Source organism: Acipenser ruthenus, chromosome 2, assembly GCF_902713425.1.
Source record: "Acipenser ruthenus chromosome 2, fAciRut3.2 maternal haplotype, whole genome shotgun sequence".
NCBI lineage: Eukaryota > Metazoa > Chordata > Actinopteri > Acipenseriformes > Acipenseridae > Acipenser > Acipenser ruthenus.
Genome location: NC_081190.1, coordinates 68,654,670 through 68,668,013, shown reverse-complemented (window position 1 = coordinate 68,668,013; position 13,344 = coordinate 68,654,670). Strand labels below are relative to the sequence as shown.

Sequence of the window (13,344 nt, the reverse complement as noted above, 5' to 3'; positions counted from 1 at the left end):
TAATAGATTGATGCAGAACTCAAAATATAGAAGGTATCCAGCAGCAGTCACACACTGCAGTACTCTAGATCAGGGGTTCCCAAACTTTTTTTACCCAAGGCCCACCTGTTCAGCACTGCGGCCCACTATTTTATATGTTTAAACCTATAATATTATAAATAAACCTAATCTAAACTGTCCTTTATTCATTTGAATAAATATTGTGAAAGACAGAAATCCCATAGAATATGTTCTGAGTGAAAATTAAAAAATGGAAACACTTTAATTTTAGTAAATAAAATAAATTGCAAAAACTAAACATATGTTTTTATCAAACCTTTAAATTAGGCACCTTTGTATAATTGAAAATGTTAGAAATGCAGTTATTTTTCTTGGTCATCAAACAAGAAAGAAGTGCACGTCTCTTATTATTCCCATTCATAAATACCTGAACAGCAATCACTTTTAATTTCTGAACACTGTGTAACTAAAACGCCCAGCCGTTACCTCTCACACTGATCTGTCATGCACACAAAAGATGAATGTGCACAATAGAGAAGGAAGCGAGAGCCTTGCATGAGTTACTTTTTTCGCCACTACTCTGTGCAGCCAAATACAAGCTTGCAACACCCCCTCCATTATATTAACCAAACCCTTGATTTGGTTAATATTGAAACAAACATATATCAAAGTACTCAATATTTTAAATGTTAATAGCTAATTAGTCACAACAACATATTAATCATAGGCATAAATTGAATTTTTAAATGAATGTTACAAAGTTACAAAAGTTAGTATGAAAACGTTTCTACAAAAAAACAAAACCATTCCAGCACCTCAAAACGGAGCCCATGGTACAAATGCATTCAAACTCCTGTAATTGCCTTTTTTGTTCTTTTATATTTTGCAAAACGTATTGTTTGGTAGCGGATTCGACATATTGTAATTTTATTAATATTGAACACACTTTACATTTTTTTGGCGATCACATGACCTTAACACTGCCCTATTGTCAGAGCTCTCGCTCTACATCCCGCCTACAGGTAGGCAGTCTGTTAGCTCTGATTTGTGAATTTCTGCTTTGATTAACAGTCCGCCAACACTGCCTTGCTACACTTTATTGTTTCTACAGTTTCAGCTGCCGCCGGCACCTGCTTTTCAGTATTAATAGAAAGAAATACATAGAGTGTCATTGGTCCCACAGCCCACAGTTTGGGAACCCCTGCTCTAGATTAGTGGCAATATACCAGCTATATAGCGCTCTCTCTCTCTCTCTCTCTCTCTCTCTCTATACATTTATGGCGGACACTGACATGGATTTTATGCCTTCAAATTCATGTGCAGCAATGTATGTTCGAATATTTTTCAGTTTCTCAGCACTAAGGAAAATACTCCATGCCGCTGTTTTCACGTTGCACTGCTAAAGGCTTCTCTCGTTGATCAACCAACGAACACTGACACAAAGCGAATTGGGCCAAGATTTGTGACACATGCCAAAATTTAAATCTTATCAGAATAAAGAAAACAGAAGCAGAATGCAAGCAGCACGGAATGAAAGCTGGATAGTGGCGCCGATTAAGATAAAGGGTGATTGAGAGGAGTTACCGGGGGGCTACTGGGGGCTGCTTTGGCCGCATTTGAGAAACGTTATGCTAGTGGACTGCGTAGTAGTGGACGGCAAGTATGCACTTTGGATGAAAATCAGGCAAAATAAGTCCCGGTACCTAGTACTGGCGTGAAAATAAGTCCCGGTATTCTGCCAGAGTACCGGCAGAATTTCACCCCTGATTTCCCTGCTTGGTATTTGCTTGATAAAAATGTATACTTAATTGGAATGCTAACATGTCAAAGTTAACCAAACCGCTATTGAATAATAATAATTAAAAAAAAAAAAAGAAAACCTGGCATTTAGTTTTATAATTATCTTTTTACAGGCGTATCAGTTTGGCTAGCCCTAAACAACTCTACAAGGCTTCTAACATGACCCAGCGCTGGCAACGCAGAGAGATCTCAAACTTTGAGTACCTCATCTTCCTCAACACAATTTCTGGTAAGAGAGACTAAGAAGTGTTTTCAGCTCAAAAGAACAGTGTTTTCAGCTCAAAAAAATACGGTTAATGTATTTCCACCAGAGGCTATCCGATGATAATTAGTGTCACACATCCTTTACATTTAAAAAAAAAAAAGAATGCTCTCAAAGCAGCCGACATTGTAATACTTCTTGCATAGTCCTAGGCAACCTGCCTTTGATGTTTCGATTAGAAGTTTCTTTATGAAGTCTTTGGTGGTGGATAAAAGCATGACATTCTTTTGCCGTTACTTTTATCAATGTGATTCTTAATGGTGTCAGATAAAATGCACATGCAGTAGTTTAGAGCCAAACTTGTGCTTAAGTTGGCTGACATGTTACCTTCTTTTCTTTTCATTGTCCTTTTTTTGGTGTTTTTTGTTTTGTTGCTAGGACGGACTTTCAACGACTTAAATCAGTACCCCGTGTTTCCTTGGGTTATCACCAACTATGATTCAGAAGAGCTGGATTTGACACTGCCCAGTAATTTCAGAGATTTGTCCAAGGTATTTTGCATGATTGACAAGCCCGTGGTATTGATAACCATCTTCTGAGTTAAATTCCTGTTCCACTCACACTTTGTTTTCATTTTGCAGTTTACAGCATCAGTTGTCAAGCATTTTACTGACAAGTCTTGAGTTCAGGTCCAGCCCATGCAAAGGGAACAGTGAGTCATAGGAAATGAAGAAGTCGCTGAAATCAAGTGATATGAGAGCTGTGTGGGACCCATGTGGAGTTGTTTAAATTGTAGTCCCCAGTGAACTTGGGTAAACACAAAGCTGCTCAAATTGGAGTTAAAACCAAAATGGCAGACCAGCGTTGTGTAGGCTGATATTAAGTCAAGTTTGAATTGATTTTATTGCTTTAATGGAAAGAAAAAAGAAATCGGTAGAGTGTATTATATATTTACTGCAGTTTATTACTCTATTATGGTGCTGTTCTCTTAGAGACAGTGCTGTGGAGAAAATGTATATCAATATAAGTAATTAAGTTTATTTGTGGTATGATAGTGGAAACAAATATTTCATATACCTTAGTGTAACCTTATAGGATAAATAAAATGCCTCTCCTGTTCAGGATTAGTGAGTTAATCCTGGAATCCAGGTTGGTGCTGCTAACAGGTTGAAACTGTGATTACTCATGCTGTACTTCACATGGTCAACCGTTAGTCTGATCCGAACTGTGCCCCAGAGTGAGACTTAACCCTGAATATTTCATCAACTGGTTGCCTTAAGGCAGAAGGTCATCTGGCTAAATCCTGTTTACAGATAACCTGCTAAATCATGTTTACAAATATCCTTTTGTGTAAACATTAAAAAAAAGCACAAATACAGTAACTGTTCAAAAAAATAATTATGGACTAGGTGTAAATGGTTTTCTAAAAAAATAGGCATGGCCTAAGAATCAAAATGAAAGTAAAACAAAAAAAAAAGTATATATTGCCTGATTGTCACACTTGTGGTGAACACGATAAAATCCCTGAATTTCACAAATATTCCCCAAACCTTTGCCATAGACTCCTAGCCTACAATAAACCTTTCAGATCATTTTGTGGTTTACTCTGATAAACCTTTAATATTGTATAAATATGTAACCTTTACATTAATGTAGTCCGAAATTGCCTTCCATACGTGTGTGCGCTAGTTTGATAAATTACATGTACTGCTTTATTTTTAATTATGGCCACACTTGTTAATTGACAGAAAAGTCTTTCTCAGTGAAAAGTGACTTATCTGTATAGCAAGGACAGTGACATTTTAATTATAAGTTCATTTCATCCCAGTTAATCACTTAAAAGCGCTGATTAGTCTTGATATAATTGCAATTGATAATTGTTTAGACAGCCGCCTCTTTAATCATCAGACAGTGTTTCTGCTGATACTGATCAACAAATTAACTGCCTGCCTGCTCACAGCCAGTGCTACCACTGCTCAGGCACTATACCTGTAGCTTGGAATTGGGTCCTATCAGCGGAGACTGAGAACCAATATACTATAAAAAAAAACCTTTACAAAGTTTTTTCAAATTCCTTAATTTGTTTAGGTTGTATACATTTGTTGCCTATTCATTGGCTAAAAACAAGATCATAATCATTGGTCACAAGCATATACTGTAAGCTACAAGCAGTATCCCATATGGACCACATTTAAGGAAAATGAAGAAATAAAATTAACTACTTTTCTCCCCAATGATTATAATGATGCAAAAACACTTGAAAATCCGAGTAGCATAAATCAAACGGTGCAGAAGAATGCAGTTTGCTGGCGATCTAAGCTATAGAGATGTTAATACTAACTAACACATTTTGCTCAGTCTAAATTGGATTTAACTCTGAAATGTAGACACAAGCTGTGTGTGAAGGTGTTAAGGGGAACCCACCTCTAGTCACGGGAGTAGATCACAGAAAATAAAGTGAATAATACCAGCCAACTACTGTAGCCAAGCTGTCAGAGAAACCTACTATTTTATAAGCTTTGCATAGAGTTAAGGCTTCAGACAATGCAAATGTGCTTTATATCATGTCAATTACTTTTTGAAAGAGTAAACCTATCACTTTTTTCACCCTATCTGAGTTATAGTTGAGAAGATGAGCACTGTATTAGGAAGAGTGAGTGCATTTCATTTTGATAGCTTGGCTTAAATTATTTAAAACTATCCAAAGGGGAAACGAGCAATAACCATGCATCAAGTCTGTGTAATGGACCCTGTTGTGGGAGGATGTGGGTTTGGTTTTAAGGCAAGACAATAATAGTGGACATGTACCTTAGACAGGAATGCTGAACAAATCACAAAGCTGTGAAATTAAGTGCTCTTTGAAAGCAAAAATAAAATTACAGAATGTAATTGTATAGAAATATCTGCAAGCTATACAGGCAGATCAGGGGTTTAAATTAATAGGCCATATTTATTTATTTATTTATTTATTTATTTATTTATTTATTTCTTAGCAGACACCCTTATCCAGGGCGACTTACAATTGTTACAAGTTATCACATTATTTTTACATACAATTACCCATTTATACAGTTGGGTTTTTACTGTAGCAATCTAGGTAAAGTACCTTGCTCAAGGGGACAGCAGCAGTGTCCCCCACCTGGGATTTAACCCACGACCCTCCGGTCAAGAGTCCAGAGCCCTAACCACTACTCCACACTGCTGCCCATATTTACTGAGCTTTTGATTTAGGGCAAAGCTTTTTATTTATTTTTTTTCCCCACAAAACTACAAGATTCAAACTAAGTACTCATATTATTTTTTCTTGCATTCCAGCTTGGCAATACATTCTACACCAAGTATGCTTCTCATTTTTTTTTTTTTTTAACCATGTATGGGCTTAATTGTTACTGTGGAACACTTTTCTAATGGTCCAGTTACAGGTGTTTCATGCCTTTGCAATTTGATTTTAAAATTTCTTAATATAAATAGTTGAATAAAAAGGATACAATGAAGAGGCAGAGCCTGAACCTGCCCTCAAATTCCCCAATCCCACCCCCCTCTGTGTTAAATGGGTACATCCCGTCTGATGTGGCCCCACTCCCTGCTGTGCTTATTGAACAACATCAGCCATTTCCAAAGCACCACCATATTAGCCATTAGAAAGCACTCAAAGTGCTCCTGTTTACAAACCAAATCACACTTGTCGTTCAAGTAGAGTGATTCGTAGCCGAGTGCTGCCTTTTAAACAGATCTGGAGGTAGAGAGTATATTTGCTTTCAAGAGGCAGACAAGCTGCAGACGCACAGGGGCAGTTCCCTTTCATGGCTGATATGTATTTCTTTATTCTGTACAATCTGCTTGCGGCCTGGAGAAAAGGCTCCACGCCCTGCCTCTGATTCCTCACTTGCCATGCCTTGTGCCTTCGGTTTATTTGCGCTTCGTATTGCCTACCAGGTTGAAACAAGATGGCAATAGCTACTTTACCCTTTCCCGAGTTCTGGCAGCCCAAGCTCTGTGCTCAGTCAAGCTTTCACACCCTGGGGAGTCAAATGGGAGGGAGGGCAGTGTTTTGGATACCCGCTGCTTTTTTTTTTTCTTTTTCTTTTTTCTTCCTTCCCAGCAAATCTCAGTAATCTTTATTACATTTGTTATATTCATATTGTTGGCACGAATAATATCAGTGCACAATCACTGAACTGTACATTCTTCAGACTTCAAGTGTAATTTGTAATTTTTTTTTCTTCCTTTCATAGCATCAGTGCTCCTGTCTTTTAGCACTGTGATAGAAACAGGTCATATGGGACCAATGTCAACCGGGGGCTGAAGCTGCTGTGAACATAGTGTGACACACTGTCGTCACAGAATATAGTATCGCTGTAGAATTTATGTTTTTAGATGGAGTGATTATACCCTCTTGGGTTTTCTTATCATAAACTTTAACCTCTGTGTGACATCGGTCGCAGAGAAAGATCACATTGTCTTAACCCTTAGGCTGACTACTGGCTAGCCTAGCATAAAATTGCCTAAAGGGTTTAGTCAGAGGATGTGCCTCTCTTATCCCTTCTCTGCTTATCCATTCTGTGTGTTATTTTAAACTAGGGAATCTAGGGAGCAGGAGACCAGAGGAAGCACAAAGTGTATTTGCCTGTAAAAAGAATGGCAGAAAAATTTGTTATAGCTAGAATCAACTTTGATTTAAACTGTGACACACAGATACAATTATGAATTACCTTTGCTCTGCATTGCGTAGGTTCATAATTTAGTAAATAAGAGAATGTACTATAATATATACATGCTATCTGTGTCAATTGGGGAAAAGAAACAAATGGCACTGCTACATTCGTAGAAGAATACCTTAACAAATGTGCCCTGTAACTGCCTTACAGCTAATTAAAAACATTTAAACACCTCATTTATTAGACCAGTTGTCAGGGAAATATTGGCCAACCCTGGTAGAACATATTAGCTCAATACATTGTCTTCATTTTATCATAAACCTGCTGGGGATGCAGTGATGTACAGCACTGTCACAGTAGATCTATTGTGAGAAGGTTTCCACAACGTACTGCGCGTGCCATTAATATATAGCAGTAAACAATGTGTAGCACTCTAGCTGTGGCAAAGCACATTTTTTTTAATGAGGTGGATGTTATTACTGTAATAAATCAGCGCAATCGTGTAATGTATAATGCAATGTGTGTATTCCCACTGTAACTTCACTGAGTAAGCCAATAGTGTATCACTGTCAGCAGCAGTCTCACTGCAGGGCTACATAGTCTCTGCCTCTTTGATGGGTGCCTGGATGATCGCCTTCTACAGTAAATACAGAAACAGCAAAGAAGTAGAGGATATAGAGTAATTTTCCCTGCTGTGCACCTCAACTGTTACAATTGCTGCAGCAATCAAAATTGATTCTACATTGGCTAGGGCTCTGTATTCAAAGGGGCTACAATTTGTACTCATTACGATTGATCTGGAGGCAAGTCATTGGGAGAGTAATAGAAAATTGAACTGGATCAAAATTATTTCTAAAAATGAGTAAATAAATAATGGTACAAATACATGAGGATTTGGTGAGGGAATCAATTCAAGGGTAATGTAATTTAGTTTTGTGCCATCATCAGGGAGAGAGATGGGGGGGGGGGTGGTTTCTTACATATAGTATTTAGCATTTTAAGGCAGGATTTTCAAAAGGTCATTGTTTGCGTGGGAATTTAAAAGCAAATCTGTGTTGTCATAATGAGTTAGGAGTTAATTTGCACTTGGAAAAACAGGGTTTTAATTAGCGAAAGAGTATATAACTCACCTTGAAACAGACATTTAACAGACTGCGTCTGTGACGCGGATGATACAGACCAGAGTTCATTTCTTGCAGACTACTGAGATGATTCAATATTTGTAGTTATGAAAATATTTTAGCCTTTTCTATACTTGTGGTTATAAATGAGATTTATTCACTTGTTTTAACCATTTGTAACCTTACAGAACATTTGTTCTATTGCTGAAATTATATACTGTTATTTGCACCAGTGTAATGTTACTACCAAGAAATTATCAATGCAACTGTAGCCTATTTGAATTCTGCATACGAACACTATATGACAGCTGACCTCGGCTGTAGGTATTTGAATTATACAGCTGAAATCTTGGTATAGAAAACGGCATATTGGATATTACAATAAAGTTTCCTTAGGTGATTGTGGATTTGGAATGTGTCTTTGTCTTTTAACACCTGTATCTAATCCACACAAGAACCAACAACAGGCGTAGGACCCGCAGATCCACTAGGAATGTGTTCGAGATCATTGACATGGATTTTGCATAAACGTGTTTGTAATGTTGTCAGACTCCCCCCACACTTTATGTGCAATGTACACTTTCACCTTCACACGTTTAATGCATATACAATGCTCTTATAATACTGTACTTGTTCGGTGGTTACTTCTATTCATGTTTAGTTTATTTAACGCTGAGGCAAGCAAAGAGTACCAGAGAACATGCATAATTAGAGGAATTCACTGAACAATTAATTATAAACAAATTGTGTACTGGGTTAGGGAGTTCTATCTTCATTTTAAAAGCTTAATAAATATATAATGAAGTGTTACATACATGGTGTACTAACAATTACAAACACCAATGACACTTGAAACATATTTATTTATAGCCTACAATCGTACATACTACAAAAAAAACAAACATACAGGAGCAGTCAAATTCAAACCTATATAAATAGATGGCTTACGGTATTATTTATTTATTTTTTTAACCAAAAAAAGATTGCAAAGTGCATATTTAAAGCGTTGGATATAGTAAGCTGTGGCAAAATATCCCCCCCCCCCCCCCCCCCCCCGAATGAGGGTAAATGACTAGTGGGCTTCATTTTTTTGTATTTTTATTTTTTAAATCTGTGCCGTCCGATTTTTACCCACAGACGAGATAATCGTAAATCACCATTTTATATGTGACATCTAAATAAATGTACAGTCTGCATGACAAAATGTCTTGCTGGTGGGAGCAAATTCTGCTTCCATTCATTTTTCTTGATCTCATTAACATGCATTTCCCATGAGTTCCCATTATTTAGTCGTTGAGACAGGAAGTGATGTACGTCATCTGCAACAATTAAGCTTTTTAATGAGAAATGCGTTCATTAACGACCTCATCGACTCAATTTCAAAGCATTAACGGATTGATTTAATTAACACATTTTGTTTGAAAATCACTTGCTACTAAAGCTCTCTTTACTATACCATGAGTTCGGTACAATAACACTGGTTTTTGAAAATCCTGCCTTTAATGTACTGCAGTTAGCTTTTGTAACTAATAAGGAAATGTAATATTTTTTAAAATCAACTGTTCCCACCATTTTACACAACATTTTTTTTCCCACAAATTTGAAAAAAGAAATTAAATAACAACATACATTGGCTCTTCAAAGTGATTATTCACTTGATCTAATCTTTGTTTTAATAGTATGCACAATTTTTGCAAATTTAAGGAGCTTGATTCATGTGCTAAATATTTTCTGTTTGCACAAGTATATATTCATCTATTTGATGTACTGCTCCTTCTAATAGGGTTTGTGTCAAACCAGGCAATGATTAGAAGTTTTGTATTGTATGTTTTCATAAATATATTTGAATTACAAATGTTCTGATACATATTGACTTCCTTTTCATAATTCTTTTTTTTTTTTTTTTACATAAATCAAGACATACGTTGTTTTATTCTTAATTAAATAATGAATTAATGTCCTATCCATGTTTATTACAGCACCAATTGAAGAACATTCATATTTCTTGAAGTTTTTATGCCTGCATAGCTATTAAAAGAAGTGTAAGATGAGTAGAGCAATGATGAGATGTAAATTGAGTTTTCTTTCTTTCTTTTTTTAGCCCATAGGAGCTCTCAACCCAAAGAGAGCAGCCTTCTTCTCTGATCGCTTTGAATCCTGGGAGGATGACCAAGTCCCAAAGTTTCACTACGGCACCCATTATTCAACGTCAAGCTTCTCACTCATGTGGCTACTGAGAATAGTACGTACTCTACCTGTTTGTTACCATTTTTGTATATTCTGTTTTGTGTAATATGCATTAAGAGGTGTGGGTGATAAAGGCCCAAATGTTACACTGCTGTGTTATTAAATTCATTGACTGGTTATTTGAACGCGTGCCTAGTGAATAATTATAATGCAAGAATTATAAGTAGAGTAGAAAAACGTTTCTGGTATTGCCTTGTCACAAAGACGGCCGGAGTGGGTTGCGTCAGACCAGAAAGGAATACACAGACAGACGGTGGTGACGAGAAGCTGAGTGCAAATGGTAGCACTCAGCATTTATTAACAAAGTAAAGGTTTTAAACAGAACACAAAACAGGACATGGCACTTGGAGCCAAAACAAAAAGACAAACAAAACGAACTAACACTTAACAAACGGTGCACAGAGACAAACAAACACGGTGAGTAAAGCGAAAACAAACGTTAGATCTTTCTTTCTTTCTTTCTTTCTTTCTTTCTTTCTTTCTTTCTTTCTCCTCTCTCTCACCCGTTCTCCACTCACGAACACCCAACCCCGAGTGAAAGAAATGTGCATCTATATATACTGTTGTGCTGGGATTCAATTACTAATTAATTATTCACTTGAATCCCGGCACGTGAATTAATTCTGTGCAACCCCGTGCTCACATACTATACTTTAAATGCACGTGAAGTGATTTGTGCCCTCCTCGTGCCTAAATATAATTATACAATTTAAATACTCGTGCTGCACACACCCATTTTGTATCCCGTGTACCAACTACAATACAACATTTAACACACCACACGCAACATACAACATATAACACACGCATGCACACAGGGGCGGGGCACATTGCCACATGCCTTCATCAGCATACTTTGGAATCAGCACAAGCAGTAGTTCGTAGTATAATAGGTGTTTTCTATTTAAAACATTACCATAATACTAAAATGTTATTTTACCTTATCTAAATGGGCTTTCTTCCACTGTGATAATAGACCACCACTTTAAGGAAAGGAACACCAAGATGGGGGCTATGTTACAAGTTAATATGAATGGAGAAAGCCACTAAAAATAATCAACTGCATGTACAATATTGTAATTGTCAATTGATTTTTTTGTGTGTACTCAATGCAAAACTTGTAAGGGAATGTTTGTAAATCTGGCACCTTGACTGGCTGATTTGATTTTTAATTAAGCACTAAATGTATGGGGGGTGGGCGGTCTTTTGGAAGCTTGCCATTGGCAAGCTTAATGCAACTTTCTTGTGCTGCTTGTTACCTTGCTGACAGACACCAGGTCCAGTAAAATAAAAATGAGGTCTAAGCATATGAAAATAAATCAGTATGGGGTCATCAGGGCTTGCGTTACAAGACTAAATTGCTACCGTACTGATGAGTAAAACATCTCCTCACATGGAAGTATTCAGCAGGGTTGGGAAGGTGAAATTGTTTTGTATAAGTGGATGCATCATCCACTCTCTAGGCCAATGTGGCCCCAGCGAGTTCCAGGCACTGGATAGTGTTATTCTGAATTGTTACTGGGAGTGATATCTGTGTCAGCATTATGATAACAAGTGGAGCAGGAGATTAATATTTCTGAGGGTGGAGGCAAGGTGATCGCTGTTAACAACAAAAAAGACTCATGTTGATGTGCTCCTCCTTTTTATGACAAACGATGCGTCATTTAGGATATAACCAACTTTTATTTTTTATTTTATTTTAATTACATTTGTATGTTAATATTTTTGAATGGCAGGTATTTGTAAACTGTTTTATTTATTTAGTAACCCTGGTTACTGTAATAAACACACCTCAATTTGCACAAAGATAAATTTGAAGATTTATAGTAAAAAGGAGTGCTTTTATAGGATAAAATAGTCTGGATGCAGTGAGCCTCAATTGCTGCTGCTGCTCCTTTTAGCTCATGCAGTTACATACATTTGTGTTGGTGGATACAGGATATTTTAGTTGTATTGATGTGCTGGAAGCCTCAGGTGCTATGGTTATTTGGTCAGACAGATAGAGGAGATCTTTATTGTCAAGAACCATCGTTTCATAACAAGATTTAACATGATTCTGCATTAATGAATGGTATTGCTAAAATAGGCTGCATTCTTTATTACTTTGCAAAGCGAAACAAACCTTAAGTTCTCAAATAACATAGAATATCATAGAACTCTTTTTATTGTATTTTCTGTTTGGCTGTAAATGAATTAGTACAGCACCTCCATTAATAAAGCTAGTTAACATGCTACTAGCTGCCATAAATTCTTTAAAGTAAAAAGTAGTCTGAGCGTAATTTAAGGTAAGTATCCACTAGTACATTCTTAACTAAGACCCAACATTTTACTTGTGGGTTAAAAGGCTATTATAAGCATTAAAGCAACAAGCATGCCCCTTTCACAGTAAAATAGTTTTGAGTAAGTGCGTCCCAGCATTGAACATGAATAGCATTGAACTATCTAAATAACATCAAGATCATTTTTTGATATCAAGTCTAGTACAGGGGTGTCCAACCCTGGTCCTGGAGAGCCGTAGGGTCTTTTGGTTTTCGTTCCACCAGAGTTCTAAATTACTTGATTGAACCAATTATTTTATTAAGTGGTCAACACTAAAAATTCCAGGTCTTTAGCCATTGATGATTTAAAGATACCCAGAAAACCGGCAGGATTGTGGCTCTCCAGGACCAGGATGGGCAACCCCTGGTCTCATAATTAATATATAAATATATACGTATATAAAAAAATAAATACATGGGAATCAAAAGGTTGTTGTTGGAAATGTCTGATAAAATCAACCAAGCATAGCATACAGTGTTAAAAGTAAGTTACTTTGAAAGACTGAAATATGTCAAGTGAAAAACTTTTCATTTTATCTGTGCTTAAGTATAGAGATTACTTGCACGAGACTAACTTGCCTCTTGAATAACTTGATACAAATAAGCCAAAGGACTGTATGTCTGTGCTGTGAATCTCATTTGCCCAAGAATTGTTTTCTCAGCAACGTACAGGACTGGAGTGTTTTCTCAATGCAGACATTTGATTTCTTTACATCATTCTCTACATTTTTATTTCCAGGAGCCTTTCACCACATTTTTCCTGAACTTGCAAGGCGGGAAATTTGACCATGCAGACAGGAGTTTCTCTTCTGTGTCAAGAGCGTGGCGCAACTGCCAGAGAGACACCTCCGACGTGAAGGTAACACATATCTATGTATTAAAATTATACAGTAGACCGTAGATAATTATAATCAGACTCTTTTTCAGCTTAATGGTTTATTTAGATTATTGATCGTAATCCTTTGTAAAGTTTCAATAGCTGCTATCAACATACCTTC

The 13,344-nt window shown here is 36.7% G+C and overlaps 1 protein-coding gene across 4 annotated transcripts in view; it reads left to right on the top strand.

Moving 5' to 3' along the window:
* Positions 1-13,344, top strand: part of LOC117409386 (lipopolysaccharide-responsive and beige-like anchor protein) — a 282,415-nt gene that overhangs the window by 185,585 nt on the left and 83,486 nt on the right. For all 4 annotated transcript variants that reach the window (XM_058999629.1, XM_058999623.1, XM_058999634.1 and 1 more), the window contains exons 42-45: positions 1,914-2,029; positions 2,441-2,553; positions 9,883-10,023; positions 13,086-13,205. In XM_058999629.1, the coding sequence (XP_058855612.1) occupies positions 1,914-2,029; positions 2,441-2,553; positions 9,883-10,023; positions 13,086-13,205 (490 nt within the window). The remainder of the gene's footprint in view (positions 1-1,913; positions 2,030-2,440; positions 2,554-9,882; positions 10,024-13,085; positions 13,206-13,344) is intronic.